Here is a 25,630-nt window from a genome sequence, read left to right as displayed (position 1 = left end):
TTTTGAAAATGTTAGTTTATATTTTTGAGTGTGTGTATCAAAGGTTATATTAGGGTAAGAGGAAGTCTGCCACTCTATCACGTGGATGATGTCATCAGTGATGTCATCAGTGATGTCATTTTAGATGTCATCAGTGATGTCATGAGTGATGTCACTGACCATGTCATGAGTGATGAAATATGTGACGTCATCAGCAGTGCATTGCGGGCGCACGAGTTATAGTTAGCTGAACTAACTATAACGGGGGAATTTCAATGGTTTTGTACGAGTGAAATGCACAGCTAACTATAACGCCCCTGAAACCTATGTTTTTTTCAGTGAATTTCTAAGGTTTTTTAAATGCTAATTCCTAACTATAACGTGCCTGAAACCTATGTTTTTTTCAGTGAATTTCAAAGGTTTTTTAAATGCTAATTTATAACTTTAACGTAACTGAAACCTATGGTTTTTTAAGTGAATTTTAAAGGTTTTTTAAATGCTAGTTTTTAACTATGCCTTCAGAGGTAGGACATGTGAAGAAAGAAGAGAAAACGCACAGAAAGAAAAAAAAGAAATGCAGAAAGAAGCAACAGAAGTCCTTAAAGATGAAGAAAAGGGCAGGAAGAATCAAGACGTGCACAAAGAACCAACAGAGGAGCAGAAAGAGGCCTTGTTACAAAATCATTTTGTGCCCACAACTTTTTCAGACGGGTACTGATGTTAACTGACTCTGACTAACCAGGCTTAGAGCCAGTGGTATGCTAAAAGACACTTAGAATACAGTGAAAACACCTACATACACTAGGGAACACTATGCGTTGGGGTACCCCTGTGATTAGCATGACCTCCTCTGTAAGCCCCTAGTACATAATAGGGCAGAGGGATTAAAACCACCTCTTAAAACGTGCCACGGGGTGCGTTTGCACACTGGTGAAGGGAGGGGGAGAGCCTGAGGTGACATGTGTGCAAACACACCCTGTGGGCCTTTTAAGTTGGGGGATAAAGTCCCCTTGAATCCTGAGTGTACCTGGGGTCCAACTAGCCCACTAGGTACCTCCAGTAAGTGCCACAGAGCTGCGTTGCAGAGAAATGTAAAAAGGGGCACGGCCTAGACCACCTCTCTGCAACGCAGCACAGTGGCGCTTACTGGAAGCACCTGGTGGGCTAGTTGGCCCCCAGGGTCCCTCAGGATTGAAGGGGAATTATTTCCCCAACTTAAAACGCGCCACAGGGCGTGTCTGCACACGTCACCTCAGGCCCCGTCCCCTCCCTTCACCACTGTGTAAACGCACCCTGTGGTCGTTTTAAGTTGGGAGATTAAGTCCCCTTGAAACCTGAGGGTCGCTAGGGTCCAACTAGCCCACTAGGTACCTCCAGTAAGCGCCACAGAGCTGCGTTACAGAGAGATGTAAAAAGGGGCACGGTCTAGACCACCTCTCTGCAACGCAGCGCAGTGGCCCTTACTGGAAGCACCTGGTGGGCTAGTTGGCCCCCAGGGTCCCTCAGGATAGAAGGGGAATTATTTCCCCAACTTAAAACGTGCCACATGGCGTGTTTGCACACGCCACCTCAGGCCCTGTCCCCTCTCTTCACCACTGTGTAAACGCGCCCTGTGGCCATTTTAAGTTGGGAGATTAAGTCCCCTTGAACCCTGAGGGTCCCTAGAGGCAAATTAGCCCACTAGGTACCTCCAGTAAGCGCCATTGCAGAGAGGTGTAAAAAGTGGCATGGCCTGCACCACCTCTCTGCAACGCAGTGGCGCTTACTGGAAGCACCTGGTGGGCTAGTTGGCCCCCAGGGCCCCTCAGGATTGAAGGGGAATTATTTTCCCAACTTAAAACGCGCCACAGGGCGTGTTTGCAAACATCACTTCATGCCCACCAGGTACCTCCAGTATGTGCCAGAGAGCTGCGTTGCAGTGAGGTGTTCAGAGGACACGCCCCTTTTTACAACACTCTGCAACGCAGCTCCGTGGCACTTACTGGAGGTACCTGGTGGGCTAGTTGGCCCCCAGGGACCCTCAGGATTGAAGAGGAATTAATTCCTGAACTTAAAACGTGCCACAGGGCGTGTTTGCACACATGTCACCTCAGGCCCGCCCCCTCCCTTCACCACTGTGCAAACGCACCCTGTGGCGCGTTTTAAGTTGGGGGATTAACTCCCCTTGAATCCTGAGGGTCCCTGGGGTGCAACTAGCCCACCAGCTACCTCCATTAAGCGCCACAGAGCTGCTTTGCAGAGTGGTGTAAAAAGGGGCGTGGCCTCAGAACACCTCTCTGCAACGCAGCCCCCTGGTGCATACTGGAGGTTCCTGGTGGACTAGTTGGCCCCCGGGGATCCCCAGTATTCAAGGGGAATTCGTTCCCCATCTGCAAACGTGCCAGGGGGTGTGTTTGCAGAGTGCTGCAAGGAGGGGGCATGGCCTCCGGTGCGATGCCGGTCTTTTATTTATTTATTTTTTTAAGAAGGGGGCTGTGTGGCCCCCCTTCTTTTTCTAATTTATTGGCCCTGGGGACCCCATCCCCCAGGGCCTGCCCCTAATTTAAAAAAAATAATAATAATTTAGAAGGGAGCCGCGTGGCACCCCTCCCGAGGCCTTAATCGGCCCCGGGGACCCCATCCCCCGGGGCATGGCCTTTTAATTTTTTTAATTCTTTTGGAGGGGGGCTGTGTTGCCCCCCTCCTCAGGCCACTTATGGCCTTGGGGACCCCATACCCCGGTGCCGGCCTTTGTTTTTTTTACATTTATTTTTATTAAAATTTTGGGGACGGTGGCCATGTGGCCCCCCCTCCCGTGCCACTTGTAGCCCCGGGGACCCCATCCCCAGGGGCTGGCCCTCTCTGTTGGGGGGTCCCCACTCCCCCCACGGTCCCGCCGGGTCCCCGCGTCCTGCAGGAGCCAGGATTGCTTTTCCACATGGTGAGCTGCTAAGATGCAGCTCCCCATGTGGAAAAGCAATCGTCCTTGGTTTTTGGAAGAGAGAGCAGGTTTCCTGCTCTCTCTTCCAAAAACCAAAGCAGTTTGCTATGGCGGCTCCCGCCCTGCCATAGAAAACTACAGTGTCCCGGGGGTAGGCAACCCGGGACACTGCAGGAGCCGGCCCTGGGGGGTGGCGGTCCCCAGGGCCATCAAGGGTTCCAGGAGAGGGCCGTGCGGCCCCCCTCCCAACATTTTCAAAGCCCCGGGGGGTGGTGGTCCCCAGGGCTTGGGGTCCTTAACGGACCCCCACATTTAAAGACTTAGTGCCCTGGGGAGGCTGCAGACCCCGGGGTGTGTGGGGGGGCTCAAGCTGCCACACACAGGTTTATTTATTTTTAAAAAAGCAGCCGTTGGCGGTCCCCTGGGCAGCGGGGGGCCGTGTGCCCCCGCTACACAATTATTTAATTAAAGCCCCAGGGGTGGCGGTCCCAGGGGCTTGGAGGGCTTGGATGCCACCCACATTAAAATTTAAAGCCCCGGGGGATGGCGGGCACCGGGGCTTGGGGGGGCCATGAGCCCCCCGCAAATATTTTCTTAAAGCCCCGGGGTGGCAGCTGGGGCTTGGGGGGGCCTTTGAGCCCCTCACCCATGCCTTTTTTGTAGCCTCGGGGGTGGTGGTCCCCGGGCCTGGGAGGGCTGGGAGCCCCCCCCACATAATTGTTAAAAGCCCCGGGGTGGTGGTCCCCGGGGCTGGGGGGCCCCTCTGGGCCCCCCATTACATAACAATATTGCCCCAGGAGCTTGGCCCCCCCGGGGGCTAAATAGAAATGAAGCATGGGAGCCCGTGCTTCGTTTTTTGGGACCCCCCTTTTTTCTCAACCCCCGCATGCTGAATCACCACGAAACTTACAAGATAGGAACGGACCCGAGTGCCCCACGAGGTTTGAAAATTTCACGAAGATTCGTCAACCGGTGCCAAAGTTATTGGGAATAGAATGTTGCGAATTTCCTATGGAAAATAGGTCCTAACTATAACTATCTACTGGCGACTGCCAGTAAATATTATTTTTGTTTTGATATACATATATATATATATATATATATATCACTGAAAAAACCATAGGTTTCACACATGTTATAGTTAGGAATTAGCATTTAAAAAACCTTGCAAATTCACTTAAAAAACCATAGGTTTCACACATGTTATAGTTAGCTGGACATTTCCCTCGTAAAAAACCAATGAAATTCCCCCGTTATAGTTTGTAAAGGGAACTATAACTCACGCGACCGCAATCCACTGCTGATGACGTCAGATATTGCATCACTGTATTTATTCACTTATTTACCCATTTTTCTTTCCTTTAACCTTTAGCTATACATATTTAATAAATATTTATTTTACAGAAAGACACATATGTCATCAGTGATGTAATATCTGCCGTCATCAGCAGTGGATTGCGGTCGCGTGAGTTATAGTTCCCTTTACTAACTATAACGGGGGAATTTCATTGGTTTTTTACGAGGGAAATGTCCAGCTAACTATAACATGTGTGAAACCTATGGTTTTTTAAGTGAATTTGCAAGGTTTTTTAAATGCTAATTCCTAACTATAACATGTGTGAAACCTATGGTTTTTTCAGTGAATTTGTACGTTTTTTTAAATGCTAAGTTATGTATTTATTATTTGTTTATTTATTTATTTAAAGTTTTTTACCGTGCGCGTACCGTGCGTGCACGGTGCGCTTCCCGCACCGTGCGCGCTCTGTGGGCCCACGGTGCGCTTCGCGCACCGTGCGCCCACGTTACGCCGTTCGCGTAATTTTCCCGTTTCTACCGTGCGCGCATGGTAAGCGCACTCCGCGATTTTTCGTAAAAATATTAAAAACATTTATGGCCCTTGGGGGTCCTTTGGGGACCCCCTGGCAAAATGGCTAGGGGGTCAGGAACTGTCCACCCTGCCCCATTTTCATGTTCTCCAGCTTTATTTTTTACCTCCCTCGAACTGCGAGAGACAAAATGGCGGCCGACACTTCCTGGTTTCGACCGATTCGAATGTTTACCAAGATCTAACAACCAATCAGAATTGCGCTCGCGCACGGCAGGGTGCACTTACCGTACGAGCACGGTGCGCGCCTATAGATAAATATATGCTTTTAAATGCTATTTTCTCAGAAAATACTGAACAGATTTACACCAGACCTGCAAAAGGCACATCCCTGACCTGAGGACTACCTCTCTGCCAAATTTCAAGGTTTTCTGTTCTGCCGTTCGGACTGTAGCGCGGACTAAAGGTCCTATGGGAAAATGCATGGGGAAAACGCGTTTTGGGACCCCCCCTTTTTCTCAGCCCCCGCTTGACGAATTCACCCGAGACTTTTAGGGAAGGGGCGGAGCGGAGCGCTCCACCTATTTTGAAAATTTCGCGAGGATTCGTCAATCGACGCAAAAGTTATTCCAAATAGAATGTTGCGGATTTCCTATGGAAACACGGTCCTAACTATAACTATCTACTGGCGACCGCCAGTAGATAATATATATATATATATATACATATATATATATATATACATATATATATGTAAACAAAAACCGTTCTAGCATAGAGTGATGCATAAATTATGCCAAACAGAAGCAGAGAATTCTGGGTAGCTTAGGTGAAAAGTAGCTACTGTATAGAGCACCCTCAACACCAGCGACACTCTAAAATTGCTCGCCTTTTACTACTCCAGGCACAGTATTACAGCTTTGGAATGGTAAAATACCATCCAAGCCACCCTGAAATTAATTAAAGCAACCCCTGACACGTGTTTCACTCTCATTAGAGCTCTTCAGAGATGTATAGCTTTGTCCAGACACAAGGGAGCACCCAGTTTAAGTCAAAACAAAACACTTTTTAGGCATAGAGTGAACCAAAACATTATGCATAAAAGAAGCAGAGAACTCTGGGTAATTCCCAAGTTTAGGTGGAAAGCAGCTCCTGTATAGAGCACTCTCAAAACCAGCGACACTCTAAATGTGCTCACCTCAAATGTCTGCTTTTCTATCAAAGCACTTGTGATTGGCTCCTGAGGCGAAAAGCCGGGAGCAGGGGACTAATTGATTTTTAAACATTGGGTGTGATACTTTGTTTTTAAACCTGTACCTGGGCTTCCACAAACAGCGCTCCTCGCTGCAACGACCCCCTCATTCCGACGCCATTCACGAGGGCGAGGCGAGACACGCCCCCTCGGCTGGCCACACCCCCTCCAAACCTCCCGGTCAGCGGCATAAAGCATGTGTCTTGGTCGGACGCGCAGCGGACGAGCGCAGCGGGCGCGACGGTGGCGCGCCGAAGGCGCGCCTAAGGCAAGCCCGTCTGCGCCCGTCCGCGGCCGGCCGGGGCTAGGGGCACGACTCCATGCCAAAACTACATCCTTTTCGTCCAAGGATCTAATTGCTCTCCGAGGCCATTGGCCACTCCCGGATCCCATCCGCAGACGGATCTCCTCTCTCGGCCTGGCCTCCTCTCCCCCCACAGCCCCTAATCCCCCATTACATGCTCCCCTGTCACCCTGCCCCCTTCCCCCTGACCTCCTCCCCCGCTCGCCAGCACTGTCCGTCATTTTACTCAACACCAGGTCAGCGGTCAAGCACCACCATGAGCTGTTCGTCTTACTCGACTCCGAGAAACCTGACCTACTGCTCTTGACCGAAACTTGGTACTGCGACACTTCCCTCCCCGTTCTCCTGGCCACCCTACCACCCTCCTATGTGGCCCTGCGAGCCGACCGGCCGGCAGGCAAGGCAGGCGGTGGTGTCGCCCTGATTGCTCGGTCCGAGTTGAATTTCCAATCACTTCCCTCCCCTCCCATTCCCCCTGCTGACTTCCTGGTAGTCCGCTCTCTTTCATTTTCTCCCCCCATTACCTGCCTATTAATGTACCGGCCTCCCCAGCCCTCGCCCGCTTTCTTGCCGGCCTTTCAAGACCTGTTGGCCAACTTGGTGGTCAACTACGCTTCGGTCTTGGTGCTAGGGGACTTCAATTACTGGCCCTCTGACCCACACGAGTGCTCAGCCTCAAAAGAGTTTACAGACTACCTCTCATCCCTTAATTTCGTGTCGCACATATCCGTTTCCACCCACTCCCATGGGCACACTCTGGACCAGGTCTGGTCCCTCAACCTCCCCGTGGCCTCGGCCACCGTCTCGCCGTGCCCTTGGTCCGACCATGCCCTCATTTCCTTCTCTATTCCCCGTAACGCGACGCCTAAAACTCCGCATGCCAAAAACATCTGGGCGCGGAATTGGAATAGACTGGATTACCCCTCTTTGACCTCCATGCTTCGCGACTCTACCCCTACTCTTGTTGGCTTACCATCTTCCTCTCAAGCCAAGGCCATCAACACCTGGCTGGCTGAAGGCTGCGATTCTGTGGCGCCCCTACGCCGCATCTCCATCCGCCGACCAAAGGACTGCAATAGATGGTTCAATGACCACCTAAAAGATTTCAAATTGAGCGCTCGACGGGCAGAGAGGCAATGGAGGAAAAACTACAATCCCTTATTAAAAACCCACTTCATTTCAGCACTGGACAAATACAAAACAGCAATCCTGGCTGCTAAGACCGCCTACTTTTCGTCAAAAATTACCTCTGCCGAAAATAAACCCAGGGAAATCTTCAGGATAGTGAATGACCTGGCATTCTCAGACCGAACCTCGCCCAATATCCCTCCCTCCCAACCACTCTGCGATCAGCTTAATACTTACTTTTTAGACAAAATAGCAACTATCAAACTCAATATCCCTCCACCTTCTTCTGCTTTCGTCGATCCCTCCCCCCCTTCCCTCCCCTGCCTGCTTACCTCCATCCCCCTCCTTACTCAGGATTCTTTTATGGAGATACTCCCTAAAGTGAAGTCGGGGTCTCCCGCGGACGTTTGCCCAGCACGTGTCCTGCAGCAAATCTACTCTAGCTGCCCTGACCCCCCCATTGCCTTCCTCAACAGCTCCCTGGCACAGGGCATAGTGCCCACTGCGCTCAAGGCAGCTACCATAGTGCCCATCCTAAAAAAACCTGGCGCTGACTCCTCTATCTCGGCCAACTATCGCCCCATCTCCCTGCTACCCTTTTTGGGCAAGGTGATGGAACGCCATGTTACCGCGGTGCTTTGCGCCCATGTTGAGGCAAATGGGGGACTGGCATCCCGCCAAGCCGGGTTCCGTCCCAGGCATTCGACCGAGTCAGTTGTGGTCTCAGTCTTGGACAAACTCAGAAAAGGTATGGATGGAAACAAACACCAGGCACTGGTCCTCCTTGATCTCTCCGCCGCCTTTGACACGGTGGACCACACCATCTTACTTACCCGTGTCAAGGCGGCCGGCATCGGGGGATCAGCCTTGATCTGGCTCTCCTCCTTTCTGAGGGAACGCACTCAGGCGGTCCGGCTAGGCGACTTCACGGCCACTCCCCTCCCTGTCACCTGTGGTGTCCCCCAGGGATCCTCTCTCTCCCCCTTACTTTTCAACCTTTATATCTTTCCTCTCATCTTTGCACTACAGCAGCTGGAGGTCACCGTCTATAATTACGCGGATGACCTCCAGCTCATCTTTGATCTGTCCCTATCTCCTCTCTCGGTCTCTAATTTCCAGTCAACTATGACATTCATCAGGGACTGGATGAACCACAACCACCTTAAGCTGAACCCGGATAAAACCGAGCTGGTTCTTACTGGTGGTTCGTCCAGTCCCTGGAACTCTCTCTTCTGGCCCCCCTCCCTTGGCACTGCACCGACCCCCTCCACTACGGTCAAAACACTTGGTGTCAAAATAAATAGCCAACTCACCCTCCATTCACAAATTAGCTCTGTGGTGTCCTCCTGCTTCCTCTCTCTTCGCACTATTCGCACTGTCTCCCGCTTCTTTTCCCCCCAGGCACTTAAGACCATTTTGGCCGCACTCGTGATATCGAAACTGGACTACGCAAACGCTCTTTACCACGGTATCCCCGCATACAGTTTGCGCAGACTCCAGACTGTCCAGAACCAAGCAGCCCGGCTGGTGTACGGTCTTCCTCGGTATCACCACTCCACCCCTCTTCTTAGGGAGCTTCACTGGCTCCCTATAAAGGAACGGGCCCTATTTAAGATCGGCTGCATGGTCTTCCAGGCCCGCCAGGGCACTGCCCCCGCCTTTATCTCCTCACTAATCAAGTCTTATGTACCTTTAAGAGAACTCCGGTCTTCCTCCAAGTCCCTCCTTCAGATCCCTCGTTTCTCTCGCAAAAAGTGGGGCGGGGCCAATTTCTCCACCCTGGCTCCAACCTTTTGGAACTCGCTCCCTGATCACCTCCGCTCTGCCACTCAGTATCTCCCCTTTCGCAGAGATCTGAAAACGTTCCTCTTCAGTCAGGCCTTCCTCACTTAAACTCCCTCAAAATTCCCTTCACCTCTCCCTGGTCTTTCCCCCTCAGTTGCCTATCCCCCTAGCGCCAAGAAACCGCAAGGTGTACGCTGCGCTCTAGAAGTATTTTAAATTAGAAATTAGAAATTAAATTTAAGCATAGGATTAGCACAGTGACATCCACGCCGAGATAGAAAGGGAGGAGGGAGCTCTATATAGGAGCTGCTTTTCACCTCAACTTCAGAACTACCCAAGCTGCAGCTTCAGGTGGGTTCACTATGGCACTGTGGGGTTGGATGTAGGGGTTGAAGAAATTCCCGTTTATTTTAAATGTGACTTGGGGCAAAGACACAAAAATCGTTTTGCACTGAGAGGCTCTGAAAATGACTTATCACAGCCCGTACTCACTTGGGGACAATAGATTAAAACAAAGGGCTGAAATGAAGATGATATTGGAAAACAGCATTCTTATGAAGAGCAGGGGTATGCTGGGACAAGCAGTCTTTGCGGAGTGGCCACAATTTTCTCTCCAATGAGAATGTAGCCAGAATGTTCCCTCCAATGAGAGTGAGGCAGCATACATACTAATGTGGTAAAGACCCCGGGAGTCATTTGCATTTGAAAAAGGCACACCCGCCGAAACGTGTTATGATGTTTTTAAAATAAATGAAGTTCTGCAACCCCGCTGTGGGCCCCAATCTGTCTCCGTGAAGGAGTGATTTTGTGCTGGATATAGATTACCTATTGGCAGTCCCCAGTAGTTAGTTGTAGTTTAGACATAGTTCCATAGTGCTTTTTCTTTTGCTCATAACTTTGGTGCCATTTGATGAATCTTCATAAAATCTTCACAACTAGTTTAGGGTGATCCATCTAGGAGGGTAGGGGAGCCGAGAAAAGGTGAGTCCCAAAACGTATTTTCCTCATGCAATTTCCTATAGGGATTTTAGACACGACTACAGCCCAAACCATTGAACAGAAAGACACCACATTTGGCAGAAAGCAATACCTTGGTCCAGAAAGAGTACTTTTTCTAATTTGGTGTAAATCTGTTCAGTAATTCTGAAGTTGTTAAAGAAAAAAGATTTATGTATATCTCGAGACACTGATCCACCGTAGAGCCACCTTAGTGGATCCACGGCTCCACATGGCAATAGCAATGCAGAGATTAGCTGGCCACAACCTGAGAGAAAAGTTAAGACTGCCATTTTGTCAATCGGGACACGGTTCCTGGAGGGGGGAATCAAGTAGCAATAGGATATAAGGGTTCAGGTTAAAGATACCCTAACTCCATGGGACTAGAAGAGAGGTCTGTGAGGGACCCCCCATGGGCAGGAAAATGGCCCCAAAACATGTTTTAGGGCAGTGTGAGAATCCCTGGATCCACTGCAGCACTCGGCATGGTCCCTGTGTGAATCCGCGATGAATCCGTGGATCCAGGCCCCAATTTAAAAAAAATACACCTACTCACACACTCTCTCACACCCCATACAACCTCTCACACAGCCATGTTTATACCCATACAGCCACTAACACTCCCACTCACAGACCCAGACAGACACTTACATAGCCATTCACACACCCATAAAGCAAAACCACTGTCATAGCCACTCACAGATCCATACAGTCACTCACATACCACTCAGAGACCTGAAAATCCACTTAGACACCCACTCACACCCCCACCTATGACACACTTACACAACCACTCACACACTCATACAACCACTCACACACCCATATAGTCACACACACATCCACTCAGAGACCCAGGAAACCTCTCACACACACTCACACACCTATACAGACACTTGCATACCCAGTCACACATCTTTACAGCCACTCACACACCCATACAGCCACTGATACATCCACTCAGAGAACTACTCACACACCCAGTACAGACCCACACAGGCACTCACAGACCTACTCACATACCCACACAACCACTCATACACCCAGTCACACACCAATATAACTACTCACACTCACTATATTAAATGTGTTGTTGTTTTGTGTTAAATGTGTGCTTTTGCTTTGGGATGGATCCACAGATTAGATGCAGATCTGCTCGAAATCTGTGGTGGATCTGAATGAGAAATTACAAAAAGGATTCAAGACAAAAATAACCAGTGTTTGGAAAAAGTGTTGGCTCTCAAAAGAGTCTTTTTGTTTATAGTGTGTAGATGATAAGTACACATAGAATAGGATTTAAACTTTTAAGTTGTTGAGGAACACCCTGTTGCCTGTGTCTGTGAAATGGACTCCTACTTTTCAATATATTCCGTCCATGTTGAAGCGTAAGTTATTATGGTACATAGAGCCCATGTTATGGTCTCAGTGGAATGCAGAAACAGCTTTATTAAATGTTTCTTGGATTTCTGTAACTGTAGACAAAATTGGGTTGACCATTGCCTCTTCTGTCTTTGGAAAATGTTGGAAAACACAAAAGAAGTATGTGGGAAAATTGACATTAATTTACCAAAGGTCTCATGCATTAGGATTTCCAGTCCTACCACAGTAGTTGTGCCTAGGTCATTGCAACCACAGCGCACAATCATGAGGTATGGATGCTTTCAACCAAAGGCAGCAATTGATGCCACTTTAACCCTCTCTGGCCAACCCAAGTAATGTCTAAATAGGTAAACCTAGGTCCCTATCAATTCCACTCTTTCTAGCACTCTCTCTGTCCAAAAAAACAAAACTATGGCCCATAATCCAGACTCTGACCAGCTTGGAGAAAAGCAGGAATAGTAAACAGGAAACAGTTGCAGCAGAATGAGGCAGTTTTGAAGATGAAAGCCAACTAAAATGGAGGACAGTAAGTAAAATATAATGGAACATATTTGATTGGATGGTGCCGATGTGCAGGGAACTAAAATCAGGTAGTGACTTTAACAAAAACAGTAGTTACCTCTCTCATTTCCTTTGGAAAAAGAAAAAAAGTTATATTGTTTGAGATTTATCCCTGGAATTGCTAACAGTCAACCACACCTGCTACAGTTAATGTGAAGCTAGTATTTTGTTTAGAAAAAGTCTTGTGAACTTTTCACTTACTTGTAGGCAGAGACTACTGGAAACATGTTTACTAAGGAAACAGAGGTAAGAGTTTGGGGGAAGGGAATAAAAAAGATTGCAGTGTGAAACTGAAAAGCAGACTGTTTACATAAATTGCTCAATGGGGAGTGTATGTTTTGTAATTGACAATATTTTATAAAATGAAATATCAATGAAAAACATTAACAGCAGATTGCTGAATGCTTTCCAGGGCCTCCGTGGATCCATCGCCGATTTACATAGGGGACAGCACTGAGCACCGCAGTGGATCCGCAGATCTGCGAAAAATTTAACGAATTGGGCTTCTTTCCAGGAAACATGGAAAGGGTTAAAAAATAGTGACCATTTAGCAGTAGTGTAACAAACATAAAAAGGGAAAGGAACTCTGTGTTTTGCTTAGTATATGAGTATGAGTAACAACACATGGAAAAGGTAGCTATTTTAGGTACTTTTCTAAAAAGAGTGGATGAGGATTGTCTTAGTTAATACTTGAGATTTGTAGTGGAAAACAGATATTAAACAATAATACACTAAATGTTGGACAACAGCAAACAGATTTCGCAGGTATGTTAATTAGGTTGCACTGTAAAAAAGTATATTTAAAAAAAAGTGTGAGTGTAAATAAGCTGAAAGAAAATGTGTACCTTCTAGACAACACAGTAAAAGACAAAATGGAAGACTAAGACTGCAATTGCTGAGGTCCAGTCGGTGCTATGCATGACCATATTGTCGTCAGGACACCAGCCTGTGCATGGCCGTACCCCCAGTCGAGATCAGTCTGTCACTGGCCACACTGAGCCCAAGGAATAAGCCCAGGGAGTGCCTGCACTGAGCCAGGAGATTCCGGGAGAGAGCACATAAGGGTAGCCTGCCTAAAAGATGCCAGGACACTACATTTTGTTGTGATTATATTTGTGTGTACTATTCTGTTTTGTTGTGCCTTAAAGTCCTTTTCTTTCTTGAGAGATAAGGACTGGATTGGACATTCAGTTATTGTGCTGCTGTTTATTTGTTGACCTCTGACCCCAAGAACACCCACACTACCTCCCCTAGAAGCCTGTGACTTTTTACCACTGTTGCCACTGGAAGTCAATTGCTGAAGGAGTTACACTTGTCCAAGGATCCAGAGCATTAGTAGGATGGACCCTAGAACTTTAGAGGCAAACAATCACAACCCCCCACAGTTGAGATCTAGGTGCGCCCTTCTTTCCCCGTGGCACCCCAAACAGTCAGACAAAGTTATATATCAAAAACACATTCCTAACCAGGCATCAAAAATGTTATTGTAAAGATGTATACATGTCAAAGTATAAAGGACAGCTAAGTATTGAAAAAGGATATTAACCCCTGCTATGTGTCAGACCGCCAGAAGCCGTCCAACGCTACAGTGCTCATGTGCGTAGGCCGGCTCCCAGCCACCTGCGCACATGGCACAGGAAATCCCTCTGGTGCGGCCACCAGAGGGATTTTCTTTTCCCCCAAACAGCCTCAGGAGCTGGGGAAGACCTTCCCCAGCTCCCGAGAGTGCTCATTTGTTTTCACTGAAATTACGGTCAGCATACACTTTGCGCTGGATAATTTCAGTGAAAGTGAAACTGAAATTCGCCCATTGGCTTGTGTCAGTTTCACTGCCACGGTGCTCAGAGTGCTATCTCAGCCCACTGAGCACTGTGGCAGATGGGAGGGGTATCATTAGAAAGGGGAGAATCTCCCTTTTCCAATGGCCCCCCTCCCTAATGGATCCCTGCTTGAGGATCACCTCAGGAGAGAGATCCCCAAGCATGGATCCACCACTTGAAGCCAAGGAGGGTGGAGCAGCCCCTTGGGCAAGGGCCTTTGCTCCCCCAAATACATTTGGGCTAATTCAGACTTTCTGCCCCCTCCAAGGGCCAGATGGGGCCAGCAGCCCCCAATATGCCCCCGAGGGGGGCAGAAAGCAGACTAGATACTCCAAAATGTTCCTACCCAGAATCACCTGCAAACCTCAAATGTAGCTAAAAAACCACACGTTTTTCTCACATTTCTGTGTGGGATTACAGCACCGGCACAACTTTCCTACCACCCAGCGTAATAGAAAATTTGTGCTGACGCTGTGATCCCACGCAGAAATTTGAGAAAAATGTGATTTTGTTTTGCTAAATTTGAGGGATTTTGGGTAGGAAAACATTGGCAGATCTATGCAAACTACACCTCCCTGGACTCCCCCGAGTGTCTAGTTTTCAGAACTGTCTTGATTTGGTAGGATTCCCTAGATGGCTGCCGAGTCCGGGACCAAAAACGCAGGGGACCACTTGCACAACCAGGTTGTTTTTAGGGATAATTTTGATGTCTCCAAAATACATTTTGGGCCCTTCCCTCTTGCGGGTACTTGGCCAACCCACACAAGTAAGGCACCGTTTTTGTGGGGAGACCTGAGGGAACACTGGAAGGAAATTTTTGTCAGCCCTGTTATCCCACACATTTTCCACACAAAAATGTGAGGAAAATGTAATTATTTTAGCTAAATTTGTGGTTTGGGGGGATTCTGGGTAGGAAAATGTTGGGAAATCCAAGCACGCCTCATCTCCCTGGACTCCACTGGGTGTCTAGTTTTCAGAAATGTCTGGGTTTTGTAGGTTTTCCTAGATGGCTGCTGAACACGGGACCAAAAACGCAGGCGACGTCATGGCAAAACCAGGTAGTTTTGCGATCGATAATTTTGAAGTCTCCTCAGTACTGTGTTAAGTTTTGGGGTGTTTCCTTTCACGGGCACTAGGCCTACCCACACAAGTGAGGTACCATTTTTATTGAAAGACTTGGGGGACTGCTGGGAGGGTGGAGGTTTGTGGCTCACCACAGATTCCAGAACATTCCATCACTGAAAAGTTTTTTTACAACATTTGAGGTGTGCAAGGGATTCTGGGTAACAGAACCTGATGACAACCATACAGGTCACCCCATCCTGGATTCCCCTGGGTGTCTAGGTTTGAAAAATGTACAGGTTTGCTAGGTTTCCTCAGGTGCCGGCTGAGCGAGGTTCCAAAATCCACAGCTAGGCACATTGCGAAAAAAGTGTCAGTTTTCCCTGGAAAAATGTGATGTTCCCACGTTGCGTTTAGCGCTGTTTCCTGTCACAGGCACTAGACCTACCCACACAAGTGAGGTACCATTTCTATCGGGAGGCTTGGTGAATAGTGGGTGGGTGTAGGTGTGTGGCTCCCTGCAGATTCCAGGACTTTCCATCACAGAAAAGTGAGGAAAATGTGTTTTAAAGAGTTTGAGGTTTGCAACGGATTCTGGGTCACAGAACCTGATGAGAGCTACTCAAGTCACCCCATACTCGATTTTCTTGGGTGTCTAGCTTTAAAAAATGTACAGATTTAATAGATTTCCCTAGGTGCCGGCTGAGTGAGGGTCCAAAATCCACAGCTAGGCACATTGGGAAAAAAGGGTCAGTTTTCACTGGAAAAATGTGATGTGCCCACTTTCTGTTTAGGGCCATTTCCTGTGATGAGAACTAGGCCTACCCACACAAGTGAGGTACCATTTTTATCGGTAGACATGTGGAAATGCTGGGTGGGTAGAAGTTTGTGGCTCCCCACAGATTCCAGAACTTTCCATCACAGAAAAGTGAGGAAAATGTATTACTTTGACAAGTTTGAGGTTTGCAAAGGATTCTGGGTAACAGAACCTGGTGAGAGCCATACAAGTCACCTCATCCTAGATGCTGGGTGGGTGGAACTGTGTGCCCCCCTGCAGATTCCAGGACTTTCCATCACAGAAAAGTGAGACGAATGTGTTACTTTTACAGAGTTTGAGGTTTGCATCGGATTCTTGGTAACAGAACCTGGTGAGAGCCACACAAGTCACCTCATCCTGGATTCCCCTGGGTGTCTAGTGTTCTAAAATGTACAGATTTCTAAGTTTCCCTTAGTGCCAGCTGAGCTAGGATACAAAATCCACAGCTAGACACATTGCAAAAAAGGGTCAGTTTCCACTGGAAAAATGTGATGTATCCACGTTGCATTTTGGGCAGTTTCTTGTTGTGGGCACTAGGCCTACCCACACATGTGAGGTACCATTTTTATCGGGAGACTTGCAGGAATACTGGGATGGTACAAGTTTGTGGCTCCCTGCAGTTCCAGAACTTTCCATCACAGATATGTAAGGAAAATGGTTTTTTTGGCAAAGTTTCAGGTTTGCAAGGGATTTTGGGTAACAGAACCTGGTGAGAGCCACCCAGCCTAGATTCCCCAGGATGTCTAGTTTTAAAAAATGCACAGGTTTTGTAGGTTTTTGCATGTGCCGGCTGAGCTAGGATTCAAAATCTACAGCTAGGCACATTGCAAACAAAAGGTCAGTTTTCACTAGAAAAATGTGATATGCCCATTTTGTGTTTAGGGTCGTTTCCTGCCGCAGGCACTAGGCCTACCCACGCAAATGAGGTGAAAGTTTTATTGTGGGACTTAGGGGAACACAGAATTGTAGAACAAGTGTTATTACCTATTGACTTTCTATGCATTTCTGCCTTCCAAATGTAAGACAATGTGTAAAGAAGAAGTTACTTTGAAAAATGTCCTCTAATGCACATGCTAGTAGGGTTACCCACAATTTCAGAGATGTGCAAATAACTGCTGCTTCTAAACTCTATATTTAATACATAGGTGTCCTGGATACCTATTTTTCACTCTTTATATTTTACCAAATGAATTACTATATACCCAGTACACATTGAAAACCCCACTGCAAGGTGCAGCTCGGTTATTGGCTCTGGGTACCCCGGGTTCTTGGTGAACTTACAAGTCCTATATATCACCACAACCAGAAGGATCCAGTGAATATAACGGTATATAGCTTTCAAAACTTTGCCATAGTTAGAAGTTACAGGTGAAAACTTTGTCAGAAATGGCTGTTGTTTTCAGCTTATTTTCAATCTTTTTTTATTTCAACTGCTAGTTTCTATATGAAAACCTTGAAGGATCTACACAAATGGCCTCTTGCTAAATTTAGAATTGTGTCTACTTTTCTCAAATGTATAGCCTTCTGGCATCCATTATCCTTCACACCCATTTCTACCACAATTTGGAAGGAGGTTTAAAGTACAAAAAATTGTAAAAATAGGCTATGTCCCATTAAAATGCCAAAATTGTGTAGAAAAGTTTGGTTTTCTGATAAAAGTCTGCCTGTCCTTGAAAGCTGGGAAGATGATGACTTCAGCACCACAAACCCTTTGTTGATACCATTTTCAGGGGAAAAAACAGACGCTTTATCCTGCAGCACTTTTTCCCCATTTACAAAAAAACAATGTTGCATTATTTTGGCAAATTTCTGGGTCCCCTAAAGGGGAATCCACAAACCCTGGGTTTGAAATCCTCAGGATGTTGGAAGAAAAGGACACAAATTTGGCGTGGATACAAGGTTACAGGGGCCGAAGCATAAACTATCCCAAATAGCCAAAAAACAGCTTAGCATGGGGTAATGGAGGCCTAGCAGCGAAAGGGTTAACAAATGAATTATTTTCAAATCCATTATGCTAAGGACATTTTATTTACAAAAGTATTTTTATACATGCTTAGATAACAAACTTGTTTGGATTAATCAGTTAGCCTACCCTGAGATGTAATAGTTTCTAAAAGATTGGCAGTGTCAGTGTCTTTAATTCTGCCAACCATTGTTAGGAAAATAACTGCTGCCCCCTGCTCCTCCATGGGCAGGAACTCCTGCTCAATGTTTGAACCTTACCAGTTGCCAGTGCAGACCTCAGGGTCTCCTCCAGCTTCTGCTTAGTCAAATGCTTGTAGCCATGACACCTTTTACCTTTCCTTACACTCTGCCATAGTCATGGATGTCACGAAGTCTTCTTCACAAACAGTCTACCTTAGCTAGAGGGAGTTTTGAGGTGACAATTTTTTTTTGCCTTTTTATCTCACTTATCAAAATCTCAACTTCTTGGGTAAACTTAATTTTCCTCTTTCTAATCCTTTTCTGAACACACCCTCCTCCTTGTTGAGTGACCTCTTATCTTCTCCCATCATCCTGACTTGCCGTCCTCCAACATTTCAGAAATATGTTTCACTTTCTGCACCACGTTTTAAAGTGTATCATAACGCAATGATGCTTTGCATCACGCAGAGTTGCAAACATTGTGCTAATGTGACAATTTTCATAGAGATGGCGCTGCCCAAGGAAAAGAAGGGTCTGTGACTTTCCCCGTGTAAATACATTTTCACAGCACCTCCATTAGGCATGATATCCCTTCCTTTTCTCACCGCAGAAACACATTTGACCTTAGTTGAGCACGTGTTTTCAAAGTGAGAAACGCCACAGAAAAAACTGTGAACACTATCAAATTAATAGTTTTGTGATTGTTCACTGGAGATGCATGACAACCCTCCCCTCCCTCAAAAGCCCACTTTCTTACACTTTTTCCCACATGGCACGAGCCGCCTCAGACAGGTGGACGTTTGATAATGAATAAGTGACATTTACGATATTGACAATGAAACACATACTGATTATGTGACTCAAACTTTGGAACTTGTGATTGTAAAGCCACCCTTTTGCATGCCAACGTGGGATTTAGAATCAAAAGGGTTTGAGGAATAAAGCTCTTTGTGTCTGATCGGAGCATTGCTGTCCATATAAAACAACGCGAGCATCAATTTTCAATTTTTTCTGCAACAACTACCACTTTGCTGAACCACAATGAGAGGACGTTTTTTATCCTTATGTACCACACATAAAACCATCCATACAGGCCATACTTTAGCATACACCACATTAAACATGATTCTGGAAGGCCGTCCTATGTTGAAGCCCCCATTTTTGTACAATGCGGTTCAATACACCACCCGCTTCAAAGAAAATACAACCCTGTTAATTAGCTCAGTAGATATTGCTTTACAAACCACACGAATCAAAACACCAACATTAAATTGTCTTCATCATTGATAACTACTAAAAAAAGAACTATTATTAGCTATGACCAAATACAATAAGTTTATACCTTATTTTCCTTTAAATGCTGTAGAGTAACTGTCACCGGTTCTTCAAGGTCGTTAATGTTTCTGTCAGTCACACTTGCACCTATTACATACGTATTTAAGATCGAATTTCCGGAAATCCCTGCATCCTGTAAATGAAACAGAATAAAATACAGCATGAAAGGTACGCAAAACAAGACCATGAATAAAGGCACCGGAAATCTTTTAAAGAGAATATTTAAGGTTTTTTGGCAAAGTGGGCAATGGTCCGGGGCCCAACCTTCCAAGGGCCGCCCTTGGTAATGTAACTGTCCTTCGTTCTTTCAGTTTGACCTCTGTCTATTCTATTTCTCTATCCAAACCTCAGTTCTTCTCTGCCTCCCTCTACCTCACTTTCCAATGTCATTTTAAGTATTTTTAGGGTCTCGAGCAAGACATATTTCAACTGTTTTTGTATGACACTGTGGAAGTTTAAGTTCTCATTCAGTGCCCCTCCCTTCATGCGGGCTTGCATTACCAGGACTTGGGTAATAACATGCAAAGTTTCTCTTTATATAGGGCCAGCAAATTCTTGCCCGGGCACCGAAAAGCCTTAATATGACATATCTTTCTTTACTCACAGGAAATAACACGATTACTTGTTATTCAAAGATCAGAAACAATGCAATGTTAGGCTGGAATTAGAAAATCTTTGTTTTAGCTGTTTGAATTTTCTCTTAAACAGGGCTCTAAAATTTAAAGGGGCATATCCACAAGGACTGGCGATACCTATCGCAAACGCCAGTTAGCGGCAGTTTTATTATCGCCGCCTAACCCAGAAAACTATTGCCATGTTACCGGCGTATTAACAAGGTGTCGCTACATGGCGATAGTATCGGGGAGCGGCGGTGAAAACTGCCGCTAACATCAGCACGATGGCGATAGGAAACCCGGCGTTATCGGACAAAAACTACCGATAGGCCTATTTGCGGCAAAAAAACTCACGTTAGCCAGCACAAAGTGAGTTTTTTTGCCTCTAATGCAAAAAATAGCCCATCAGTCAACATCCAATAAAAAATAGGCTTTAAATCCAAAAACATGCAGAATGGTGCAGCCAGGACCAAGTGCAGCACACATCAACAACCCCTGCAAGCCACCTAACATCCAGGTTGACCAGGATGAGAGCCAGGATGCCTCGCTGGACCTGTGTCTGGAGCCTGGATGCATCTCTGGACCTGCATCTGGAGCCTGGATGCCTCGCTGGACCAGCGTCTGGAGCCTGGATGCCTTGCTGGACCAGCGTCTGGACCCTGGATGCCTCGCTGGACCTGCGTCTTGAGCCTGCATGCCTCGCTGGACCTGCATCTGGAGCCTGGAGTGGGATGCGGAGGAGCTGTGGAGTCGATGAGCCGTGGTGGTAGACATTGAGGCACGACGATCGCCCGTACCTGGTGGTGAAGTCTGGCAGGTCGCATGGAGACACGTTGCAGATCTGTGTGAGAAGACTGCCTTGCGCAACTTGGAGCTATTAATAGTAGAGGCGCTCCTGCGCCCCAACGTAGGGAAGTCTGCATCACATTACTACAATCCACCACTACACCGGGGTGCACGGGGGAGATTACCAATGGTAGGTGCCGCCTCTCTGCATCACAGGCTGGATGATGTTGGACTGGCCGGATACTGTGGAGGGTGAGGCCCCTGAGCTGCGCTGAACTTGTGTGGCGGGAGCCCTGCAACTTCACGCCTAAGGGGGCCCTGCTGCATCAATTGCATCGGGAGGTTCACCAGCGGACTTGGCAGCGGCTGCTGTACCCAGGCTTTTGAAATGCCACCTGGCTGAGGCTCCTGCTGGCTGAGTCACAAATTTGGAGAGAGTGCAGCTGATTGCACCACGGTGTCAATGTCCAGGTCAGAAGAAGGTGGGACGCGTATAGCAGGACACCTGGGGGTCGATTCGCTTAGGCCTAGCACATGTAGATGATGCACCCCCAGTGGCGGCTTATCTGCTATTGGGGAAGAGCGACGCCTCACTGCTTTCAAGCAGTGCAGAAGAGGAACAATCATCACATGATGATAACTTAGTGATGTAACCGTGCTGTGTTTCCTGTGCAGGTGGGAGGGTGGTTAGGACTGCTCCAAGCTCAGGGCAAGGCATGGGCGGATTGGCATGCCCACTCAAGTGAGCAATGACTGTTTGGTCGGTCCACTCAGGCTGTCCAAAGCAGTCATGCTCACTTCCCTGTTCATAAAGCAGGCTGCATTACAGCCTGCATGGAGAACATGCCCACCCCTCAAGCCCCTGGCTGCATGCCTTGTCCGGTTGCCAATTACCAATCCCACCGCCGCATCACAGCGTTGTGATTGGCTCAGGGGAGGGAGCATGACTGCCTACTTCCTTTTCCTGGAAGAAGATGCTGGAAAGCAGGAGCAATGAAGACACAGGACCCGGCTTCGAGGTAAGACTTCCTATATTAAAATATTTACAACACCCGCTCACACCCCCCCCACGTCCACGCTCCATCCAGTGTTCTTTGCTTCTCAATGGTGGCCGCTGTGCGCCCATGCGCAGCGGGCGCACCACTCATGTGCCAAAGGTACATACGTAGTTACGACACATGCCATTACATGGCATTCCATTCTAATGCATACTATTACTAGGCATATTGCAACAGTAGGGAAGGTGTTGCATAGCGAAGACATAAAAATTACTATTCCCACTTCAGTGAGTACACCCAAAAACTAACCTTTGTACCGCAAACCAAACCGTGAACCCTAAAATTCCTTTCTGGGCCCCCAAAACACCCCCCAATTTTCATATTTTACCCCAAAACACACCCCAATTTTCACACTTTACCCCATAACACAGCCCAATATTTATATTTTATCCCAAAACACACCCCGATTTTCATATTTTACCCCAAAACACACCACAATTTTCACATTTTACCCCAAAACACACCCCAATTTCCTGATCAGACATCCAAAACCCATGACCAACCGAAAAACTTTTAATTACCCCATTTCTGACCTCACAATGCGTTGTAATCAAATGCGATGTAAAGACGCCTGCGTTGTCGGAGTTGCGTTGTTAATGGTGTACTGCCTGCATTGTAATGATTGTCTCCTGTGCCAAAGGCAATCCATAGGCTACGCTGTTTGCATCCGTCTGCCCCTGGACCACCCTCAGCACCAAGGAGCCTTCCTCTTAAACACTCCACCGCTACGACACCAGCACCCTCCTCGCTATCATCCCTGGGCACCACCTCGCCTGCCAGGACCTACCTCTGCTCTGGGTCGGACATCACCATCACTGACGGCTGCAGTATCAAGTCCACAGAAGAACGTCTCGTCAACTCCATCCGCACCTACACTCAACCAATGCTTCCAAACGATGACAACGCAGCGCGCAACCACCACCGATGGATCTCCAACAGCGCTGACATTTGGGCACCCCTCATGAACGGCGATAATTATCCTAGCGCTAAGTGCGCTTACCGATAATTATCGCCGGTTGTTGCTGACATGCCCCCCAGAGCCATGGTTTAGTAAATACAAAGTAATGCAAGACTGTGCATAGCGCTGCCTTGCATTACCTTGCGTCGGGTTGGCATGGAGCTCCCATGCATCCACCCATGTATTTTGACACAAATACAGATTTACAAAGACTCATAAACCTGGGTTTGCATGAAAATGGTGGGTCCACTTTACAGAGGCATAAAGAGGAGATATCTGTATTTCACCTTGTTACTTACTCTGTCCATGTGCGCTGCATTAGAGGAATATGCTTCTAAGGATTGTTTTTGTGCAGAAAGTTGCCTTTTCCTGCACAAATCCATTCCATGCAGCTACTGCTGCACTATGGTGCAATAGTGCCTGTGCTGGTACTAGGCAGCACACAGTGTGCCAGCACAAGGAACGAGCAGAAATGCTCCTTATCTTTGCAAATATGGAGCATTTCTGCCATCTCCCTTTCACCCACAGTCACAACAAGTTGCCTTGCTGCGTTGCATAAAATAATGGTAAATCTGCACCTTAGATTTGCAGAGTTTTTGAATTTCTGGGATATTCATACATTTTTGGAAGCTGGGTTGATGCCAATAGTTGTAGTCTTCAGGTAAGTGTAGGGTCAACAGTAATCCCTGTCTGAATTAATCCAAAGAAACAATGTCCTAGAGTTTGCTTACGCTTTTTAACGTAATTCAATGCAAAGTCTTTTGCTAGGATGAAAAAAACAATGCAAATCATAATTTGTGATGGTTTGTAATGTAAAGTAATGTGCTGCCTTGCGTAACTTTGTGTCAAGGGGGAGTTCCATGGGTGGTACAGCACAATCTACAAAAAACTGTGCGAACATTCGGCACCTGCCTGAGGCAGGCGTAATGAGGAGCAATGTTTGCATTTCTCCTCGTTTTTTCCTCTGCATTCTGCAGCACACACACAAAGAGGAAAATACATTAAAGTAAAGTTTTTGTGCATGAAGGGCCTTCTTTCTGCACAAAAACTATGCTGACTACAATGCAGACGCCCTTGCACTATTAGCCACAAGTGCATGGGATGGTGCATGGAAGTCACAAGTGAGCCAGCACAGGGATAGAGCAAAACTGTGCCACTTCTAAGTAGATGTGATGCAGTTCTGCTCTCTCCCATTCCTATGTACTTGCTGTGTTGCGTTGTGTGAACTCTTTGTAAATATAACCCAAAGTGTGAGTTCCACAGGAATCTAAGTGGCTATCCGTGAATGGTGTCACGATATGCTTCAAACTCAAGCAGATATCGCCAAAGCAACATTCTGGAATGCCTACTGCTGGTGATTGCTAGTGGTGCATGACTTGGTAAGATATCTGTCATTTTTCTCTCTGCCCTTGGTGGCCTCCTAGTGATAGAAGATTACCCTTTATTTCCATCATAAAAAGCAAACAGTAGTCTTGGTAAGTGTGCAATGTGCCTGCTCTAGAGGTCTTTCAGCAATCTAAAGGTCATATGTTTGAATTGCCACAGGGCAATTGACTATTCTGTAGGTAGGTTTTCTGCTTATTGATGTCAGAAAGATAAAATGGCATGGTGTCATTTTCCAGATTTGAGCCTGTGACCCAAACCTTTTTTCCAAAAGATACTTATAAGACTGATTAGTGAGACTTATTCATGGTTGACATCTTAGTGCTTTTTATGGTAAATTTGAAATATAGTCCAAATAAACAGTACTCATTTTAATGTGTTCAGATGGGTGGCAGTGTAAGTTGCCCATCGCTAGATATGTTTCCTGAAGATTAAGCAAAGATATGTGCATCAGGCACATTAATCCAATAAACTGCCCTACTAAATCCCAGTCCGATCACTGAATAGTGGTTGGACAACTTTGCTATTAATACTTTGCACAAAATAAATAGGTTTTAATAATGGGGGTTATCGTGAAAACGGTGGCAGGTATACCAGCAGAAGTAAAAGCTCATCTTTAGAAAAGGAAGAAGTACTGAGGGTGAAATCAGTAAATGTCAGTGCATTGCTGCAAGCAATCCTCATCAGAGAAAAATATATCGCCTAAACGAGATACCATTTCACACCCATATTAAGATAGCTCTTAAATGGGCTTAAGAAGGTAAAACCCTCAGCAAGCTTCAGCAGGATGAAGCATTAAATGTAGTCACAAAGCACTCAGGAAATGATGCTGGTGTGTTTTGTCTTGCTGGTCTCTAGCCCTCTCCCTGAAATTGTTTTTTGTTCAGTGGTATTATTACTATGTTGCACTATGTGTTTAGCTGGTAAATGCACAGACATATGTGTTCCACTGGATGCACTGTTAGCTACTCACCAGCAATTTCCACTGTGGTCCATACATCTGCTGGGATATCCATTCTGCTGGTGGTAACAAGTTTCAGCTACTATCATGTAGTAATCCCACCAGAGGGATAATCTTGGAAGATCTGTAATTTACAGTTAAGGGTATATTTTGAGTAATAAGGGCTTAGGTGTTTATACATGGCAACTCATTGGCATGTTTTTATCGACTGCACATGGACAAAAGGCTGAAGGGATAATTTAGAATTGAGTGGGTGGTCCACTCGGCTGCCAAGTTGGCAGAGACCTTTGCCTTCACCTTCCCACTAGAAGACCATCCACACAATACTTAGAAATCCACACCAACCCACCATGCACTGTTTTATTGATAGTGCTTCTTGCCAGTGTGGTGGAGAAAATTTAAATGTTAGCCGTCTGCCATGCATGGTGAAAGGGTCAATTTGTTATCGGTTTGTATCAACAAACCTAAACGCAGGCATTTATGTCTGCAAAGCAAGAAAAATCAACCGTCTTAACATTTGGGGAGTTTTCTATCAACATGCAAAGTTTATTTCTGATGTTT

The 25,630-nt window shown here is 46.7% G+C and overlaps 1 protein-coding gene across 1 annotated transcript in view; it reads right to left on the bottom strand.

The window, feature by feature from the left end:
- The window catches only part of ADGRG4 (adhesion G protein-coupled receptor G4), a 1,724,535-nt gene that overhangs the window by 556,705 nt on the left and 1,142,200 nt on the right, over positions 1 to 25,630 (bottom strand). The window contains exon 19 of the mRNA XM_085607949.1: positions 19,317 to 19,442. Within this exon, the coding sequence (XP_085464075.1) occupies positions 19,317 to 19,442 (126 nt within the window). The remainder of the gene's footprint in view (positions 1 to 19,316; positions 19,443 to 25,630) is intronic.

The sequence above is a fragment of the Triturus cristatus genome, chromosome 5_2, assembly GCF_964204655.1.
Source record: "Triturus cristatus chromosome 5_2, aTriCri1.1, whole genome shotgun sequence".
In the NCBI taxonomy this organism is placed as follows: Eukaryota; Metazoa; Chordata; class Amphibia; order Caudata; family Salamandridae; genus Triturus; species Triturus cristatus.
The sequence above is the reverse complement of the archived record's forward strand: the minus strand, read 5'-3'. Positions and strand labels throughout refer to the sequence as shown.